Source organism: Papio anubis, chromosome 14, assembly GCF_008728515.1.
Source record: "Papio anubis isolate 15944 chromosome 14, Panubis1.0, whole genome shotgun sequence".
Classification (NCBI taxonomy): domain Eukaryota; kingdom Metazoa; phylum Chordata; class Mammalia; order Primates; family Cercopithecidae; genus Papio; species Papio anubis.
In genome coordinates, this window is record NC_044989.1 from 26,563,526 (window position 1) to 26,584,704 (window position 21,179).

The window sequence follows — 21,179 nt, forward strand, 5'->3', positions numbered from 1 at the left end:
TGCATAGTGTAGAGGAGGAAAAAAAAAAACCTGCATCACAACAATTGCCCTCAAATCTCTTCCCTTCTGGGGGGACTTTCCTGAGAGGTCCAGAGTATCCACCCCACTCACCCACCCTCTGACTGACTCCATCACTATGTTCATACACATGGGCACACACAGACAGCCCGTGCTGCAGAGACAGACCAGCAACGTCCTCCCTTTGTTGAGTTCAGCAAAGACTAGCAGGGAAAGCTGTAAGAATAGGTGCTAATGAGGTTACTGGGGAAGGTGAGCAGCATGATGAATGCCCACAGTACATAGTGAGGTAGGATTGGAAGGGGTTAGCATCTTGGGGACTTAGGCTACTTGGAAAGGTAGGAATGTGTGGGGAGGATACTGATGCAATAGGCTTCCTACCATCACCATGCGGCTTGTCTTACCCATTCCAGCTCTGGTCTCTGTAACATGGGGAAAGATACCCAGTTTACACCAGTATCTGTCAAGTTCACTTTTAGGTCTTTAGGCAAGAAGTGCCCCCTTTACACTTCAGTCACTTATTAAAGCAATTATTTGCATCTCTTTTGCTCCGTAGACTGAGTTTTTTAAGAGCAGGGCCTGTGGTTTTTTTCAGAGTTGTCTCCAGTTGAAAGGAGTGAAGTTACAGAACACTTTAGTGCATATAAATGTTCTAAACTTTTAAGATTTTAAAAATTTAAAAAGATATTCTCCAAAAGCACCCTGGGTAGGGAATGTGTTAGGCAACTGTGCTACGATATTATCCAAACAAGCCAGTGTGGGCCTAGAGGTCCCAAGACCTTGGGAACCCTGAGGCTGAAGCCGCTCTGACAGCAACCCATGTGGAAAGCTGGAATTTGGCACAATTGGACCTGGAGGCTGGGCCATCACTCACACTGTGGTGTCTCCACTGAGCTGCTTCTGATCTGGGGTCCAGCTCACCCCTGCTTCTGTATGGCTCAAGGCTAGATGCTTGTATTAGTCTGCTCAGGCTGTCATAACAAAATACCACAGACTGGGTGGCTTAAACTAGAGAAATTTATTTTCTCACAGTTCTGGAGGCTGGAAGTCCAAGATCAGGATGCAGCCGGGTCGGGTTGTGGTGAGATCTCTCCTCCCTGGTCAATAGCTGGTCAATAGCTGCCTTCTCACTGTGTCCTCACACGGCCTTTCTTCTGTTCCTGTGCCTAAAGAGAGAAAGCAAACTTTCTGGCGTCTCCTAACGAAGACACTAATCCTAGCAGATCAGGGCCCTGCCCTATGACCTCATTTAACCCTTAAAACTTTCTAAGAGGCCCCATATACAAATACAGCCACACTGGGGTTAAGACTTCAGCATATGAATTAGAGGGGACACATACATCTAGTCCATAATAACTCTAGAGACAAACTATCTGGCTTTCAATCTCTCCTCTGTTACAAACTAGTTGTGGGACCTTGGGGACTTTCCTTTAACTTTTCTAAGCCTCAGGTTCTTCTTGGTAAAAATGGGGGCAATGATGGTACCTATCTCTGGGCATTGTAAGGATCAAATCAGATGATGTACACAATGGGCCTAGCGAAGGGCCCAGTATATAGTAGGTATCTAGTAATTATTAGTTAGCATTATTAATAGGGTCCTCTAAGTTCTGAGAATGAGTTTCCTAGACGGTAGTCCTAGGAGTGCAGTCTATCCTGGATTTCCAGGACCAGCCCAGGCCTGCATGAATGAGATTCCTGGGCCAGAGAGGTTCCAGGGCTCCCCAGTATTCTGCAAGGGAGCCAAACCTCTTCAGAGCCTCGTTAGCCTCCACAGACTTCCAACTGGGAAGTGGAAAAAAATAGGCCGAGAGGTGGTGGCAGCCCAAGGGTTCTAGAGAAGGGGAGTAGTCAGCCCCATCTACTCCTCCCTCACCCATCTCCTTTCAAAAACGATGGCAGAGGGAGGAACTGAGCCAGCTGAGTCTGCATGAAGGGTCACAGTGGATTCCTTCTGGCTTCTTTTTAGTTAATAAATAAATAACTTTTTTTTTTTTTGAGACGGAGTCTCGCTCTGTTGCCCAGGCTGGAGTGCAGTGGCATGAACTTGGCTCACTGCAACCTTTGCCTCCTGGGTTCAAGTGATTCTCCTGCCTCAGTTTCCTGAGTAGCTGGAACCTCAGGCATGCACCACCACGACCAGCTAATTTTTATAATTTTAGTAGAGACGGAGTTTTATCATGTTGGCCAAGCTGGTCTCGAACTCCCGACCTCAAGTGATCCGCCAGCCTCAGCCTCCCAAAGTGCTGGGATTACAGGCATAAGCCACCAAGCCTGGCCTAAAAAAAAAGCCTTTTGAACATATATTTTCAGATTATATGTTCCTCCTCCAATTTATTATATAAAATTTGAAAAATACAGAAACCTATGAAGGACATAAAACTCACCTGGAAACCTTCTCCCCAGAGTTAATTCCCTTAAGTCAGATAGACCTAAATCTGAAGCCCATCCCTCCCCCTGGAGTTGTGTGACCTTTAATGAGCTACTTGTTATTTTCAAAACCTCTGTTTATTCCTCTTAAAGTGAGGCTAATACTTCCTGCCTTGTTCCCACTTTGTGGGGGTTGCTGTGTGTATGCAGGTAAAGTGCCAGGCACAGGGTGTTTATTTACCGAGAGCTCTTATTTCCATTGAAGACGATGTCCTTAGCTTTTGATTCTAGCATCAAAGCTCAGACAAGAATTCTCAGTAAGCTATTATCACCTGCTCTTTCAGATTCTCCAACCTCCAGGCATGTGCTATGAACATGTAAGCAAACCCATCTTGTCATTTACAACATTGACATAATGATTATGCAGCAATTTTTCCAGCATAAGTATTCCTAGTTTTCCTCTTACCTTAAAGCTGCTTTAAAAGGCGAGGATTAAGCCAGACATGCTGGCATGCATCTGTAGTCTCAGCTACTCAAGAGGCTGAAGCTGGAGGATCGCTTGAGCCCAGGAGTTCAAGTTCAGCCTGGGCAATGAAGTAGAAAACTAAAAAACAAACAAACGAGCAAACAAACAATTTAAGGTGAGGATTATATCTTCTTTTTTTTTTTTTTTTTTTTTTTTTTTTTGAGACGGAGTATCGCTCTGTCACCCAGGCTGGAGTGCAGTGGTGCAGTCTCGGCTCACTGCAAGCTCCGCCTTCCGGGTTCACACCATTCTGCCTCAGCCTCCTGAGTAGCTGGGACTACAGGTGTAGCATGGAGGATTGGGTTTGTTTCTTCCTCCAGCAAACTCTAGTGTCACTATCACTTCTCTCTTCTTTTCTTTTTTCTTTTTTTTTTGGAGACGGTCTTGCTGTGTCACCCAGGCTGGAATGCAGTGATGTGATCTCAGCTCACTGCAGCCTGAACCTCCTGGGCTCAAGCCGTCCTCCCACCCACCCCCCCAGTAGCTGGGACTACAGGCACGTGCCACCACGCCTGGCTAATTTTTGTATTTTTTGTAGAAACGGGATTTCACCTTGTTGCCCAGGCTTGTCTCGAACTCCTGGACTCAAGCGATCCTCCTATCTTGACCTCCCAAAGTGCTGGGATTACAGGCGTGAACCACCACACCTGGCCCATTTCCCTCTTTTAAAGCAAACTGAGAACCTGGATCTCTCCTTTCCTAGTCACACTTGGACTTGGCTTTGTAATAAGTGAGAGAGGGAGAGACTGCATCTCAGACTTCTGGGCTTCCTTTGGCCAGAGGGGCTCTATCCACCACCCAAGAACCAAACCCATTTTCTTATTATTGCATATGAAATTAAAACTCCAGATTTTAGATTTTAGGACAAAAGATCCCTTGAAATGTGTTTAGCTTCACCCCAGCTCCAGACAATAGGCCTGTGGCTGTGGCTGTCCCCTCTTCCCTAGTCTCCTCAGTTGGCTCCCCACTCTCTCTGCCCTGGCACCTTCCACTCTAGGCGAGCAGGACCTCTTCTCCCCAGAGGTCAGAATGATACCCTGCAGGGAGCAGATGTTCCTGGAGTACAGTTATCACTCCCAGCCACCTGCCTTGTTTCCCAGCACTCCCTCAGGCAGCAGCCCCCAAGGGCCATGCTTTCCTTACAGCAGGAGAACCTGGTGGTTAAGGCTCCATATGAGCTTTCTTGTTCGTTGTTGAGATTCCATGCACTCGAGCCTGGCCAACTTGGCAAAAAATAAACCAACTCTGTCCAGAAGAACAGGCTATGATCTCCAACTATCTGACATGTCCCCTTACAAGAGGTACTCCTTTAATAGATCTCCCAAGGCCTTTTCACCCTGGGACACAGCCTTCCCAGAACTTCCCTGGTGGCAGACAAAGTTAAATGATGAGGATGAGAGAAAATATGTTGATTCCTTTGTTCTATTCATCATAGTTAGCTGTGTTAGGAAAATTGAGCCTTATCCTGGACATAGAGTTGCCAAATATCCCTGAAAACAAACATGGAATTGGTCTACTACTCATTGCTTTAAACCATTTTGATTGTGTTAGAGTGCAACAAGTAGATGGGGCTATTTATTCGTTTATTCACCAGTTTTGAGTATTCTGTACTGGATGCTGAGGATGAGGAGCGGGCAGAGACAAAGATGACTGATAGGACTGCCTTTGAGGACCTTACTCCATAGGTGGAGACAGAATCTAGTGCCATGAAGGCAATGGATCTAGTGAAGGCACAAAGAGAGTCAGAGAAAACTTTTTCAGAAGAGGGGACAATTGGGCCCTGAAGAATGAGAAATTTACTGCATATAAAAGTGGGCTTTATTTTACCTCAAGGACACACTGCAATGGCGTAATCTCCTTCCTGCTGGTCAGAGTTTGTCCTATATTTTCTAAACCTAAATGTAAATATTTTCTGTTCAGATACCTAAGGGTCAAGAAAGTTGCATATCCTTATTATTATAAATCCTTATTAGAATTTATATTATAAATATAAATATAACAATTTTATATACTTATATAATTATAATTTATATTATAAATATAAATCCTTATTATTGTAGATAATTCCTTATTTATTTTGGATGTTAACCAAAGTGTGCCCCCTGGATGGAATTTTAAGCAACTCACTATGACCACAGCTATCTGAGCTGCCCTCAGCACTGGCCCCATTTCCTGTGTGCACCCCATTTCACTTCTCAGGTCCCTGCAGTGGCTCCCCCACATCTCCACACTCTCCTCAAATCCACTCACTCTGTACCACTCCCACGAGCTATCAGCCCTCAGCTTTGCAGAGCAGAGAGAATGCAAACTCACTTATATGCCTGTCTCTTCTGCATCTGCACATCACCTCCTCCTACAGGCCTTTGACTTTAACCTCTCTGTATCTCTTTCCTCTTTGGTGAAGTGGGCATAATAATGCCTTCCCCGCAGGATTGTTGGAGGGATCTAATCAAGCAAGCCATGTAAATTGACAAATGAGGGCCTCTTTTGTTGAGGCCTTCTGTTAATGATGGTCACCATTATTTTATGCTACCTCCTTCAGGAGCTCACATCATAAATAGTTCCTTGATCTCTTAGATCTTTAATCTCTCCCTTGGCTCCTTCTTCACTCCCTGAAAAATATTGGTCCTAAAATTGATACTTTCTCTCAGCCATGCTCCTTGAGCTGTTTCTAGGCTTGCTTTACTCACAGAGATCTTGACGGCTGTATATGCAGTCTCCACAAACTTGCCTTCAATCAGTGTTCGTCAAAGACTCACTGATTTCCAAAGCAGAGGTCAAGATCTTCTGTGGTCCTTGCCCCCACTTCACTGCATGGCTACATTTAATGCTAAGGGAAGGGAGCTCTACAGAGGAGGGAGTAGTCAGTGATGTCAAATGTGGCTACTTGATGCATGATCCATTTTGAGTTAATTTTTATATAAGATTTTAGGTTTAAATTGAGGCTGGGTTTTTGGCCTGTGGATATCCAACACCATTTGTTGAAAAGACTGTCCTCCCTTCACTGAATTGCTTTTGCACCTTTGTCAAAAATCAGTTGACCACAGTTGTCAAGATCACGCAGTCTTGATTACTAGAGCTATGTAATATGTCTTGGAATCAAGTAGACTGATTCCTCTGACTTTATTCTTCTTTGTAGAAGTTGCTTTCGCTGTCCCAGTTCCTTTGCCAATCCACATACATTTTGACAATAATATACAAAAGACTTGTGCTGAGATTTTAACAGGAATTGCGTTAAACATGTATGTCAATTTGGGGAGAATTGACACTATGTTGAGTCTTCCAATCCATGAACATGGTATGTCTCTCCACTTACTTCGATTGTCTTTGATTTCTTTCATTGGCATTTTGTAGTTTTCAGCATACAAGTCCTATGTGTGTTTTTTCTGTTTTTATATTGACAGATAAATTGTATGTATTTGTTGTATGCAACATGATGTTTTGAAGCACATACGCATTGTGGAATGACTAAATCTAGTTAATTAACAGATGAATTACCTCATATGAGAGGTTAGAACACAATAGCCACACTCAAAGTATTTTTCAAGAATACAATGCTATTATTAACTATAGTCAGCATGTTGTACAATTTATTTAACTGAAATTTTGAACTTATTTAACTGAAATTTTGTATCCTTTGACCAACATTTCCCCAACATTTGACCAACATTTCCCCAACTTCCTTTACAACAACCACTCCAGCCGTTGGTAACCACCATTCTGTTCTCTATGTCTTTTTTTTTTTTTTTTTTGAGATGGAGTCTCGCTCTGTCGCTCAGGCTGAATGGCAGTGACATGATCTCAGCTCACTGCAACCTCCACCTCCTGGGTTCAAGCAATTCTCTGCCTCAGCTTCCCAAGTAGCTGGGATTACAGGCACCCACCACCATGCCCGGCTGGGTTTTGTATTTTTAGTAGAGACGGGGTTTCACTATGTTGGCCAGGCTGGTCTTGAACTCCTGACCTCGTGATCCACCCGCCTTGGCCTTCCAAAGTGCTGGGATTACAGGTGTGAGCCACCACGCCCAGCCTCTGTTATCTATTTCTATGGATCAACTTTTTTAGGTTCCACATAGGAGTGAGAGCATGTGGTATTTGTCTTTCTGTGCTTGGCTTACTTAACCTCATATTCTCCAGATTTATCCAAGTTGTTACACATGACAGGACTTCCCCCTTTTTTATGGCTGAGCAGTATTCTATTGTGTATATATACATCTTTTTCATCCATTCATCCATTGATGGACACTAGAGTTGATTCCATATATTGGCTATTGTGAATAATGCTTCAGCAAACAAGAAAATGCAGATATCCCTTCAACATACTGATCTCATTTCCCTTGGATATATACCCAGTAGTGGGATTGCTGGATCATATGGTAGTTCTATTTTTAAGTTTTTAAGGAATCTCTATACTGTTTTCCATAATGACTGTTCTAATTTACATTCCCACCAACAGTGTACAAGAGTTCCCTTTTCTCCACATCCTTGCCAACACTTGTTATCTTTCATCTTTTTGATAATAGTCATTCTAACAGGTGTGTAGTGATAATCTCGTTGTGGTTTTAACTTGTACTTTTCTGATGACTAGTGATGTTGAGCACTTTTTGATAAATCTGTTGGCCATTTGTATGTCTTCTGAGAAATGTCTATTCAGGTTCTTTGCCCATTTTTAAATTGAGTCGTTTTCTTGCTGTTGGGTTCTTTCAATTCCTTATTTATTTTGGATATTAACCTCTTGTCAGATGTATAGTTTGCAAATATTTTCTCCCATTCTGTAGGTTTTCTCTTCACTCTGTTGTTTCCTTTGCTGTGTAGAAACTTTTTAGTTCGATGCAATACCACTTGTCTATCTTTGCTTTTGTCGTCTATGCCTATACATGTTTTCTTGGATTTATGCCTATTTCACTTTTTCTGAGTATTCATGTGTTCATTGCTAGTGTACAGAAAAAAGTAGCCTTTTGTATATTGATTTTTTAACTTGTGGCCTTGCTTATTTGTTCTAGGAGATTTTTTTTGGTAGATTCCTTGAAATTCTTTATGTGGATCATCATATCATCTGCAACTGGGGACAGTTTTGTTTTTTCCTTTTCAATCTATATGGCATTTATTTCATTTTTCTTTCCTTATAGTGCTGGCCAGAATAACCTGTGTTGCCTAGCAATGGCAAAAGTAGACATCTTTGCCTCTGAATTGTAGCCTTTCACCATTAAGTCTGATGCTAGCTGTAGGGTTTTTTTGTAGGCGTTCTTTATCAAGTTGAGGAAGCTACCCTCTCTCCCTACTTTTCTGAGAGTTTTTATCATGAATGGGCGTTGAATTTTGTCAAATGCTTTTTCTGCATCGGTTGATACAATTTTGTGATTTTTCTTCCTTAGCTTATTAAGATGGTGGATTACATTGATTGTTTTTCAAATATTGAACCAACCTTGCATTTTTTGAATAAACCCCATTTGTGTGGTGTCTAATTCTTTTTATGTGTTGCTGAATTCTGTTTGCAAATATTTTGTCAAGAATTTTTTATATCTATATTCACGAGACATATTGCTCTGTAGTTTTCTTTTTGTAGTGTCTTTGTCTGGTTTTCGGTATAAGGGTAATACTGGCTTCATAAAATGAATTGGGAAGGGTTTCCTTCTCTTCTATTTTCTGGATGAGATCGGTATTAATTCTTCTTTAAATGTTTGAAAAAGTTCTCCAGCTTTTGAAAACTGTTGATGCTGGAGACCCAATCTGGCCCAAATAAATCTGAATCTCTGGGGGTGGGGCTTGGACATACGTAGTTGTCCAAAGCTACTCAGGTGAGCTTAATGTGCAACTAGCTGTGGAGCTCAGTGTTGGTTGTGGACTTATTGAAGCCAAAATAGGAGCATGAAGGAAGCAGAATCCATCTGAGGAATGTCATGAATTAAATGGATGTGAAATTTGGAGAGTTCAGCTCTGAGACACGACCCTGGAGGCTCTGGTGTTTTCAGGATACGGTGCAGTGTAAGGGAGACATTAGTTGTATAAGATATGTGCGGCCGGGCGCAGTGGCTCACGCCTGTAATCCCAGCACTTTGGGAGGCCAAGGCAGGCAGATCGCGAGGTCAGGAGATCGAGACCATCCTGGCTAACACAGTGAAACCCCATCCCTACTAAAAATACAAAACAAAATTAGCCGGGCATGCTGGTGAGCACCTGTAGTCCCAGCTACTCGGGAGGCTGAGGCAGGAGAATGACGTGAACCTGGGAGGTGGAGCTTGCAGTGAGCTGAGATCGCGCCACGGCACTCCAGCCTTGGCGACAGAGCGAGACTCCATCTCAAAAAAAAAAAAAAAAAAAAAAAAGGACATGTGGGTTCGACTTGGCTACTTGATAAACATAAATTCCTTAGCAATTTCAGCTTTCTCATCTGTAAAATGCCTTAGGTTGTTTTGGGGATAGTAGAGATATGAGAAATGAGATATGAGACATAGAAAATGAGATAATAGATGTGAAAATGCTTTGGAACTCACATAGCATTTTGAGAAAGTAAAACATGATGTTTCTGTAGGCCTCAGCTTCTCCCTTACTGCCACCATGTCCTGATTCCTAATAAGTCCCTCTGGGAAGCCAGTGGGAGGCTTGTGACTCCCACTGGCTGTAGGGGAAACTTCCTCCTCTTCTTTGTTCACTTACCCTGACCATGGAGTTTGGGCTCTGATAGGAGGGATGGGACCCTGGAAACAGTGAGAAGGGACTTTGACCTTGACCATGCTCACCTTCTTGTAGGAACATGCTTGCCAACTCAGCCAGCGTGAGGATCCTCATCAAAGGAGGCAAGGTGGTGAACGATGACTGCACCCACGAGGCTGACGTCTACATCGAGAATGGCATCATCCAGCAGGTGGGCCGCGAGCTCATGATCCCTGGCGGGGCCAAGGTGATTGATGCCACAGGGAAACTGGTGATCCCTGGTGGCATCGACACCAGCACCCACTTCCACCAGACCTTCATGAATGCCACGTGCGTGGACGACTTCTACCATGGGACCAAGGTAATGCTCCTGTTTGTCAAAGGTGGCTTCCTCTTTGGCTTTTTTATTCTGCTTCTGGGGCTGCTCCAGACTAGACCCAGGTGAGCCAGGTGCTCCCAGTGTATTGCTGGCAGGAGAAGGGTGTGTCAGGGCCACTATGGCAACTACAATAGGGATTTCCAGCTTAATGTCACAGGTTTCCATGATTACAGAAAAGGAGGCATTTAGGCCTGTTTTGCTAATCATATCATTTACCCAAGTACCCAGGCTGAGAACCAATTTTATTTTTATATTTTTATGTCATGTAATACAAGCCTAGAGGAAGAAGAGAATAAGCTGGTGTTTGTTATTGTGTAGGGGAGTGGGTTGGTCTGATGGACTTCTTTATGTTTATAAACTGAATTAAATTCCCAAAGACTGAAAGACAAATTTGCTTCTTCTAGATGATGATACAGCTTCTATTACCTCTCCTGGCTTGCTTGTTATTTTTTAAAATAACTGGAAAATTGCTGGTGGTGGGTTCTCTTTTCAGAGTGAGTTACCATGGACAATATTTAACCGTTACTGAGCTGGACCTGAGCTACTGTAAGTTCCTGGATGCCAAAAACAAAAATTCAGAAGAAAAATTAGGAGGAAACTACATTCTGCAAAAAGAGTCATGAATGGGCTTTTTTTTTTTTACCCTTCCCGTATGTTCCAGACACCTCTGTTACTGCTGTCATCCCTCTTCCTTGTGATTTTCTATCTCATGCTGGCCTCTCCCCGGATATCAGACTATGGGCTCCTTGAGGGCAAGGCCTGGCCATTTTCCTCTGCTTTCCCAGAAGCTGGACTGACCTGGAACTAGAGTAGCTGTCCTGTAAGTGTGCAGGCAGAGGCCAGGCCTGGGGACACAGCTTGATGGACCAGCCCCACCTCAAGTAGATGGCCTTTAAGGTCTCCTTGAAGACAGGCCCCCTTCCCAATCCAGGGGCTGCAGACCAGACCCTGGGAAGGCTGAGCTATGAGGAGTCACAGTAGTCATTGCCCGGCTGTGCCCACACAAGGATGCTCCCTGGCCTAACCCTCTGGCATCAGGGTTACACCTGCTCGCTCTAGCCCAGTCCAGGGAAGAGAGGTAGTAGGCCGACCCTCCTTGCTTTCTCCTCTGAGAATTCCCCCAGGCCCTGAAAGTGGTATTTCGATCATGAAATGGGGAGCCCCATCCTCATAAACTCAGGATCCTCTTGCAGGGTGCCTGGTGACAGTCGGGACCTTTCTGAAGTGACTGAGCATATCCAGCTCACCACCCTCATGCACCAAGCCAGGCCAGGCCTGCGGTTATTGTTGTCATTTTCACTGAAGTATAGCATATATACAGAGAAGTGCAGAAATTGTAAGTACACAGAATTGCCACCGTTGAATGCACTTGTAACCAGCTCCCAAGTCAAGACACCAAACTTTACCAGCACCCAGAAGCTCCTCCAGTCACAGGTCCCCACTAGGGATAACCACTATCCTGACTTCTAATAGACTTTTTAAAATAACAGCTTAATCGAGATGTAATTCACATATACAATTCATGTATTTAAAGTGTGTGAGTCAGTGGTTTTGGTATATTTATCACAGCTTGGTTTTGTCTATGTAGATGAAATGAAGCAGTATGTACCTTCATATTGGCTTCTTTTGCTCAAAAATTAATAAATTCATTCACTTTCATTGCTTAATACTATTCCACTGTGTAATACAGCACATAGCAATTATCTCTCTGTCAGTGGTCATTTAGGTCATTGCTTGTTTGAAGCTAAACATTGTCACTATGAACATGTTCTTGTACATATCTTCAGCAAACATGTCTGTACACATTTTGTTGGGCACATACTCCTAGGAATGGAATTGCAGGGCCCATAGGGTGCACTTACGTTCAGCTTTAATAAGTAATGCCAAATAGTTTTCCAGACTGGTTGTAACAATTTATGCTCCCAGCAGTAGTGTAAGAGAGGCATTTAACATTGACATCACCAGTCCATGCTGGGGCCCATTCTGTAGTATGCTCAGGCCTTGCACTAAAACTGCACCTTCCTAGTTACTGTCCCTGTTTTGAGGAGTCCTTTAGGCCAGCATCAGATGCCACGCTGTCACTATGCTGTCTACCAGCCTCGCGGAGGGCAGACTGGCCTCCTTTGTCTCATTTTCCACATTGTCATCTGCTAGGGCCTCATTAGCCAAGAGTGACTGGTTTTCCCCTGAGAGCCATCAGCTCTTTACAGCTGATGAAGAGCTCTGCACACATGTCTTTATGCAAGGTGGTGGGTAACTCTTGATCTTTTCTGCTTCTCATTCACACAAGTAGCTGCCTCCAAAAAACATCTAAAGGCCCCTGGTGATGAAAGGCCCCAGATCTCCCATTTCTGCAGGTTTAGGCTGCCTCAGGAGCCCCAGTCCATGTCAGGCCCTAGTTGTAGGGAATTTAAGAGACCGCAGACCCCAAGCCACCCTGGCAGCTGGTGTCACTTAAACTGACACTTCGTTATATCCGTGCGCCAAGCAAGATTGTAATTGTCCTTGTGTCCCAGCCCTCACATTAAGCCTCTGTGTGGTGGCCTTGTTCTGCCTGGACTCCATTAGTAGATCCTGCCCAGAGTCCTGAAATTCCTGCCGCAACCCCTCCACTCCACACCAGGATTTCCCCTTTACATTGTGGCTCCTGCAGCCGAATGGTGTGGCTTCCCAGTTTCTCCTGTTCCTGAAAATCTCCTGGGGAGAGAAAATGCTCTCCTACTGAAACGCTGATGGGGACGGGTAGATTTAATTATTCACACCGCCTGTGGCACCCGTGCAGAGGCTGTGCACCCTGATGGACCGCCGCTGACCTACTTAGCATGCTCTAAGAAAGGTTGATTCACTTTAAGCATCTGGGTTTATAATAGAACAGTAATCCCAAGGAAAATCTCACCCGAACGATTAGCCAAGAAAGAAGGAGAGATCAAGTTGCATCTTTTTGTTCTTGTCAGACAGATCGCGGGGCCCTGAACCCTGCAAACAACACCCCACCCCCGCCCCGCCCCACCCCAGCTAGCGTCTGCTTGTTGATTTGGCGGCAGCAGCAGCCGGGACTAGGAAAACAAAACAGTTGAAAGCCTGGCCTTTCCAAGAACATCTGGGCCTCCATTGTAGTTGGTCTCCAGGGATTTCTCTCCAGTACTTCTTTAGCCCACGCCTCGCTGGCCCCAGCCTCTGAAAGAGGCTGTGGCAGGCTCTGCCTGGCTCCCCTACTCACAGCCTGGTCACTTGACCCTCCTCCCTGCCCCAGGCAGCACTTCCCCAACACCCTACCACCTGCAGGCCCCGCCCTCCCCAGGCCCAGAACTAGGGTTTCCGGATGGTGCCAGGACCACCTGCTGGCTAACAATACAGACCTCATTCCAAAAAGGAGGTTATCTCTGTGAGGTGGCAGGGGGAGAGGGAGTGAAGAGGGAGAGCCAGTGACACCAACTGCGCTCAGAAGGGCCAGAATTTTAGTCTGGTTGTGGGTTCTCATATTATTATTCTGCTTAAGTAGATGTTGCATTTAGTCTCTTTCATACGTATCTAGTATTACAGAGTAAAGAATGTTCTTACAGGCTCTTGAGCTCCACCCACCAATGGCTCTCCAGGATCAGGTGAAAATATCAGAATCAGATTTTTAAAACTACAGTCATTCACAAGCAAACCAGGTATGTGGCAAAATAAAAATAAATATAGGTACCAGCCCCTCACTAAGATATTGATAGAGAGGACAGACACGTGCAACTGAACAAGCTTCCTATGTACCTTTTCTGCCTTCCTCTCCCCACAAAAATATTTTAAGAACTGCTGTGTAGGCCAGTGATTTTCACCCTTTTGAAGCAAATTACATCAGAACTGTCAGAGCAGCTCCATCTTAAACAGGGGCTGGGTAAAATGAGGCTAAGACCTACTGGGCTGCATTCCCAGATGGTTCAGGCATTCTAAGTCACAAGATACAGGTCATAAAGACCTTGCTGATAAAATAGCTTGCAGTAAGGAAGCCGCCACGTCCCACCCAAACCAAGAGGGCCACAAGGAGTGACCTCTTGTCGTCCTCACTGCTACACTCCCACCAGTGCCATGACAGTTAACAAATGCCATGGCAACATCAGGAAGTTACCCTAGATGGTCTAAAAAAGGGAGGCACGAATAATCCACCCCTTGTTTAGCATATCATCAAGAAATGACCATAAAAATGGGCAACCAGCAGCCCTGGAGCTTCTCTGTCTATGGAGTAGCCATTCTTTTATTCCTCTACTTTCTTTTTTTTTTTTTTTTTTTTTTGAGACAGTCTCACACTGTCACCCAGGCTGGAGACCAATGGCAAGATCTCGGCTCACTGCAACCTCCGTCTCCTGGGTTCACACGATTCTCATGCCTCAGCCTTCCGAGTAGCTGAGATTACAGGTGCACACCATCACACCTGGCTAATTTTTTGTATTTTTAGTAGAGAAGGGGTTTCACTCTGTTGACCAGACTGGTCTCAAACTCCTGACCTGTGATCCACCCGCTTTGGCCTCCCAAATATTCCTCTACTTTCTTGATAAACTTGCTTTTGCTTTGTACTATAAACTGGCCCTGAATTCTTTCTTGCACGAAATCCAAAAACCCTCTCTTGGGGTCTGGATAAGGACCCCTTTCCTGGAACAGAACCACTTGGGGAATTTTTGAAAGATCCAGTGTCCAGTCCCCAGCCCAGCCCAATTAACTCCAGTTCTGTGTTCTCCCCGTCATCCCTGGTAATTCTGAAGAACTTTGGTGGGGGGGTTGAGTGGCACAGGCTGTACTCCTGTTGCCCCTCCGACCCTCACCTTGTGAGCCAGGGCTGACATCCGAATCCCCTGGGTCTGCCTTGGGGAAGCTTGGGCCTGTCTTGTTTTGACCTTGCTGGTCCTTCTTATTTGCTTCTCTCTTTCTATTCACATTGCAATGCCTCCTAGTTGGGCTCCCAAACCCCAGCCCGGGGCCCAGAGCTTCTGTGCTTGTTAACTTCCCTAACCCGGTGTCCTGCCCTCCTGTCTGTACCTATGGCAATCATCAGTGAGAGAGAAGTTGGCAGTGACAGAGATGCCATCAAACAGAAGTCTACTTGGGGCTGGCCCTCTTCTGTGAGGGTCCAGAGACTTGCTCTTGTCTGTGCCAGAGGCTCTCTGGTCCCAGAGACAGCTTCCCACCAACACAAAATTAGCATTGGGGAATCTTACCGTCAACCTGTGGGGGAAGCCAAATCCTAATCAAGAGTGCTTGTGCAGCATGGGATCGGCCTAGGGGACAACCGGTAGCGCAGGCTAGGGTGGCCTGCCACCCCTCACCCCCATGGAAGATCCTGCCCCTTCCTGCCCTCCCACTGCAGAGGACTGGACCCCATCTGGTAGGGCCCTGAGGTATGCCCCGCTAGGACATAAATGAATTCCCTTTGGTGCCCAGCCCTGCCAGCTTCCTTACCAAGGATCCCATTTGTCTGCTTGGCAGGTTGCTTTTGCTACTTTTGTCTTCAAAATGTGCTCTCGTGGAATGAAGCCTATAAATGTGGCTCATTTCCTTTCTTCTTTTTATTGAACTCCAGTATTCTGTTTCTGTTAAATTCTGGCCAAAATTTCTTTCCCATCTTTAAGCTCTGCAATGATACTTCCTGCTCATGGGGATCCAGACTCCTATGGTCTTGCTTATTAATTTATGTTCTCAAGTTCACTTATGTCTCCATCCCTGCAAGAAGTTGGATGGCACCTTAGAAATCATCTAGTCCCACCCACCCATTGATAGGAGACCCAGAGAGGATGCATGAACCTGCCAGGCGCTGTGGCTCATGCCTGTAATCCCAGCACTTTGGGAGGCCAAGTGGGGAAGATTGCTTGAGCCCAGGAGTTTGAGAGCAGCCTGGGCAACATGGCAAAACACCATCTCAACAAAAAATAGAAAATCAGCCAGGTGTGGTGGTGTGCGCTTGTAGTCCCAGCTGCTCAGTAGGCTGAGTGGGGAGGATCACCTGAGCCCAGGAAAGTTGAGGCTGCAGTGAGCTGTGATTGTACCACTGCACTCCAGCCTGGGTGACAGAGTGAGACCCTGTCTCAAAACAAAAACAAAAACAGAAGTCTGAGGATGCATGAGTAACCCACATCCCAGGGCCAGTTGGACCAGAAGTCAGGTTTCTTAGCCTTTTCACCACCCCATTTGGGGCCTCCTGAGACCTCAGGACTGAACCCCTTTCAGCCTGTGGCTGCATGCAAAATTTCTCTTGCTACTCTGTGGCCCCAAATTTCCCTGGACCAGATGAGGGTATCTGAGAAGGGACACTCATCAGGCAGGCAGTTGAATGAGCTCTCTGCCTGCCCAAGACAGTAGCTTTATGAAATGCCGCTCCTCCCTGCAGGAATAACTGACATCAGTGCCTTAGAGCTGAATAGTTTTTACTATGTATAAAAGGTGGTTGTAAGGATTAGATGAGATGATGCATAACAAATGCTTCACGAAGCGCCTGATGCAGAATATACACATGAAATAAATGTTAGCCCCCAGACTGGGACTACCTGCTTCCACCCCAGGCTCTTTTCTTTCAGTTCCTTGAGAAAAGATCCACCCACTTTGGCTTCATGATGAAATTGCTCCACTGGGCACCAAGGGCCCATGCTACCTGTGTCCCTGGGCTTGGCTAGCAGGCACCCTGGCAGGCCTTCTCTGGGAATCGGCCCTCACCTCCCAGCTCGTTTTCCATGCCCATTCTTCCCGCTGCCCCACCGCCCCTCCGGCCTAACTGTGGGGGTTGAGATTAGCATAGCTGGGCTCCTCTCTCCACTTTCTTCTGTGACTCACCCACAGGCTGTAAAGAGCCCTGTGAAGGCTTCATGAAGTGATTTCCCCTCCCCTGCCACCTGGAGGACATCCCTCTACCCCCTCCATCGGTACCTAGTCTGCTTGTAGAGGGTATATTAGTTTTCTGCTGTGTAACTAATTGCCTCAAATTCAGCAACCTAAAACACCCATTTATTAACTCACAGTTCTGAAAGTAGAAATCTGGGCACGGCATGACTAAATCTTCAGCTCAGAGCCTCTCAAGCTGCCATCCAGGTGTCACTGAGCTGCATTCTCATCTGGACTCCAGGGTTCCCTGCCAAGCTCGTGTAGTTGTGGCAGAATTCCATTTCTTGGAGTTCAAGGACTGAGGTCCCTGTTTCCTTGCTGGCTTTCAGCCTGCAAGCGGATCTCAGCGCCTGGAGGCTGCCAGCACCCCTTGCCAACTGCCCCTTCCATCTTCAAAGCCAGCAACATACTCACCTCAGGTCCCTCTCCTGTTTCAAATCTCTCACTAGAATCTCTTTCACCAGGCAACCAGGTGGGAATCCATACCTTTTTTTGTTTGTTTGTTTGTTTTGAAACAGAGTCTCGCTCTGTCACCAGGCTGGACTGCAGTGGTGCAATCTCAGCTCACTGCAACCTCCACCTTGCAGGTTCAAGCGATTCTCCTGCATCAGCCTCCCAAGTAGCTGGAACTACAGGCGCCCGCCTCCATGCCCAGCTAATTTTTGTATTTTTAGTAGAGACGAGGTTTCACTGTGTTGGCCAGAATGGTCTCTATCTCTTGACCTTGTGATCCGCCCACCTCGGCCTCCCAAAGGGCTGGGATTACAGGCGTGAGCCACCGTGCCCAGCCAAACCATACCTTTTATGAGCTCACCTGATTAGTCCAGACCCACTGAGAATAATCTCCTTTTTTTCAAGGTCAGCCGTGCCATGGAATATAACCTAATCATGAGTATGTTTTCCCATCTTATTCACAAGATCCTTGCCACACTCAGTGAGAGGCAGTCATACAGGAATGTAGGTCACTGGAAGTCATCTTAGAATTCTGCCTACCCCGGGGAGTCACATGCAAAAACATGGCTATCCTATAGACATTTTGCCCTAGTACATCTCCACTCCAACTATCTTGCTTAAACTACTTAAATCATTATTTATTTATTTATTTATTTATTTTTTTTTTTTTTTTTTTTTTTTTTTTTTTTTTGAGACAGAGTCTAGCTCTGTCGCCCAGGCTGGAGTGCAGTGGCCGGATCTCAGCTCACTGCAAGCTCCGCCTCCCGGGTTCACGCCATTCTCCTGCCTCAGCCTCCCGAGTAGCTGGGACTACAGGCGCCCGCCACCTCGCCCGGCTAGTTTTTTGTATTTTTTTTAGTAGAGACGGGGTTTCACCGGGTTAGCCAGGATGATCTCGATCTCCTGACCTCATGATCCGCCCGTCTCGGCCTCCCAAAGTGCTGGGATTACAGGCTTGAGCCACCGCGCCCGGCCTACTTAAACCTTTTTAAGACTCCACATTTATATTTTTATTTATTTATTTATTTATTTTATTTTACTTATTTTTTTGAGATGGAGTCTTGCTCTGTCACCCAGGCTGGAGTGTAGTGGTGCGATCTCAGCTCACTACAACCACCGCCTCCTGGGTTCAAGCAACTCCCCTGTCTCAGCCTCCCAAGTAACTGGGAATACAGGCGCCTGCCACCATGCCTGGTTAATTTTTGTATTTTTAGTAGAGATGGGGTTTCTCCATGTTGGTCCGGCTCGTCTCGAACTCCTGATCTCAGGTGATCCGCCCGCCTCAGCCTCTCAAAGGGCTGGGATTACAGGCGTGAGCCACTGCGCCCAGCCCACATTTACATTTTTTAAATCAAAAATCACCTTAGCCCCCCTTCACCTCACAGCTCTCTCTATGCCTGATGCGGTGTCCCTGCAATGGCTCCCTGTTGTCTAAGACATCAAGTTTGGATGTATGGATCTTCCCCCTGGGCAACCCCCGATCTGACCTTGCCCTCCCATCGATCCCTCATGGCCAGCTGCTCCCCACACGCACCCATCCATCAGGAAGACGCCCTCCATGGACGTCCTATGCTGCCTGTTGCCAGCTCTCTCCACCCCTGCACAGAGCCCCTCCTTCAAGGCAAACACCCTCTCATCTCACTCCTTCTTCAGCTAACCCAGCTCCAGGATGTCACTTTCTTCTCCCCAGCTGAAATAACTTGTCATCCTGGGGCTTTCAAATTGTTTCCCATATTAAGTTTGTTTCTCAACAAGATTGAAGACCCTTTGAGGAGCAGAGACCACAGTTTAACTTGTGACTCGCCAAAGAACCCAGATAGCTCTAATGGTGTAGTCGACATCCAAGAAATGGATGTCATCATGGAGTGGGAGTTATCAGCACAGACTGGGGCTATGAATGCTGGAGTTTGGATTTCAGTTACACATTCACTTGCTATGTAATGTGGGCAAGTTAATCTGTCTTTCCCTTCATTTTCATATATGGAAAATGGAGATTATAATGGTTCTTTATAAGTGCTAGTTGAGCTATTATTTGTAAAGAACTTAAAAAGAATACTTGGTGCTTATTAAGCATTATGTGAGTGTTTGTTAAATAAATAAATAGATCATGTTGATCAAAGTCAGACCCCTTAAAACTCCATTTCTACTATAGTTTCCTCATAAGCATACATATTAAACAGTTAAGCATCAAATAGGAAGTAAAAGAACTGAATTTCGTTCCTACCATTAGAATTTCTGTGTGTGTTTTAGAGTTTGAACGGAGTCCGATAGTAATAGTGACAAATTCTAGATAATTTTCTCTCTTCTCTCTTTCTCTTAAAGGCAGAAATAGCCAGTAATAAACTCTGCAGGCATCAGGAGCTATTTAAAGATGTCCTGCTTCAAACCAGCTACTTTCAAAACCTTGCTGGCAACTTTCATTCTACGTGTACATTAATTGGCAGGCCAAAATGTAGGCCAAGTTGATCCTTCTTAGAACTGATGTGAATGAGGAGATCTATCATTTCTTATAAATTTGTATCTCTAGCATTGAAAAAAACCTCCTATGGTGACCAAGCAGCTCCTCAACTTCTAGAATAGTGTTTGCAAAGAATTTATCAATGCAGATTATTGCATTTTTAAAACCTTTGATTCAGAATAAAATAAATACACCCTCTGTGATTGAGGCCAAGTGTCCTGGAAATCTTTCATGCTTAGTACAAGAAGCTTTGCTTTATGCTCTCATCCACTGGAATTTATAAAAGGAAAAAAGGAAGAAGAAAAATATATACTGTATGTGCACTTCAATGATACATATTACACATGAATGACATTTTTCTCCCTTCTTCCTCTTTTACTTTTCTTAAATTAAGCTCGTATCTTTTTTAATATTTCAAGAAATATTTGAATATGGCCTTTTCTTAATTGGAAATATCTGTTCTCCCAAACCTCACAGAGGTTACCTTTGAAGTTGCCATATTCCTGTGTTGAAAATAAGGGACATATCAGCCGGGCGCGGTGGCTCACGCCTGTAATCTCAGCACTTTGGGAGGCCGAGGCGGGCAGATTACGAGGTTGGGAGATCGAGACCATCCTGGCTAACACGGTGAAACCCCATCTCTACTAAAAATACAAAAAATTAGCCAGGCGTGGTGGTGGGCGCCTGTAGTTCCAGCTATTCGGGAGGCTGAGGCAGGAGAATGGCGTGAACCTGGGTGACAGAGCTTGTAGTGAGCCGAGATCGCGCCACTGCACTCCAGCCTGGGTGACAGAGTAAGACTCCGTCTCAAAAAAAAAAAAAAAAAAAAAAAGAAAGAAAGAAAGAAAGAAAATACGGGACATATCTTGGTTCGTTTACAGGTAGAAATGTACGTGGGTGTTGGATCCTCTCCCCTGGGTAGTTTCAGCCTCATTGTTCCCTTTTGTTATCACTGCAGCCAGCCACATTTTTCTCTCCTTCTGATGCTTTTCTGTTTCTTGTTGACTAAAACTGAAGCCCTGTAAGGATCTTTAATTAGTGACTAAATAAATATACAACTGTGGGCCAACTATTGTAAGAACATTCTCACTGACAATTGTTTCTCACTCATGCTGCACACACATCACACACACTATCTCACACTCACACTTGCTCTCACACACACAGTTTTAGAGCTGGAAGTACCATTAGAGATTAATAAATACTACCCCAATTCATAAATAATTTTCCTGTTTAGACTTAAACGATCCACAGTATTCTCAATTAATATTTTAAAATAAAATTAAACAAGGCGGGGTTCAGTGGCTTGGTGGCTAACGCCTGTAATCCCAAAGCAAGGAGGCCAAGGCAAGAGGATCACTTGAGGCCAGGAGTTTAAGATCAGCCTGGGCAACATAGTAAAACCCCATCTCTACAAAAAATACAAAAATTAGCCAAGCATGATGGTGTGTACCTGTAGTCCTAGCTACTAGGGAGGC

General features: G+C 45.2%; 1 protein-coding gene across 2 annotated transcripts in view; it reads left to right on the forward strand.

Annotated features, from left to right (window-relative positions):
* The window catches only part of DPYSL5 (dihydropyrimidinase like 5), a 103,503-nt gene that overhangs the window by 41,135 nt on the left and 41,189 nt on the right, over window positions 1-21,179 (forward strand). Inside the window, exon 2 of one of the 2 annotated variants that reach the window (XM_003908384.3) lies at window positions 9,662-9,926. In XM_003908384.3, coding sequence (XP_003908433.2) covers window positions 9,666-9,926 — 261 coding nt within the window. In that variant the 5' untranslated portion in view covers window positions 9,662-9,665. The remainder of the gene's footprint in view (window positions 1-9,661; window positions 9,927-21,179) is intronic. The other variant, XM_009183842.4, reaches the window with a different exon arrangement.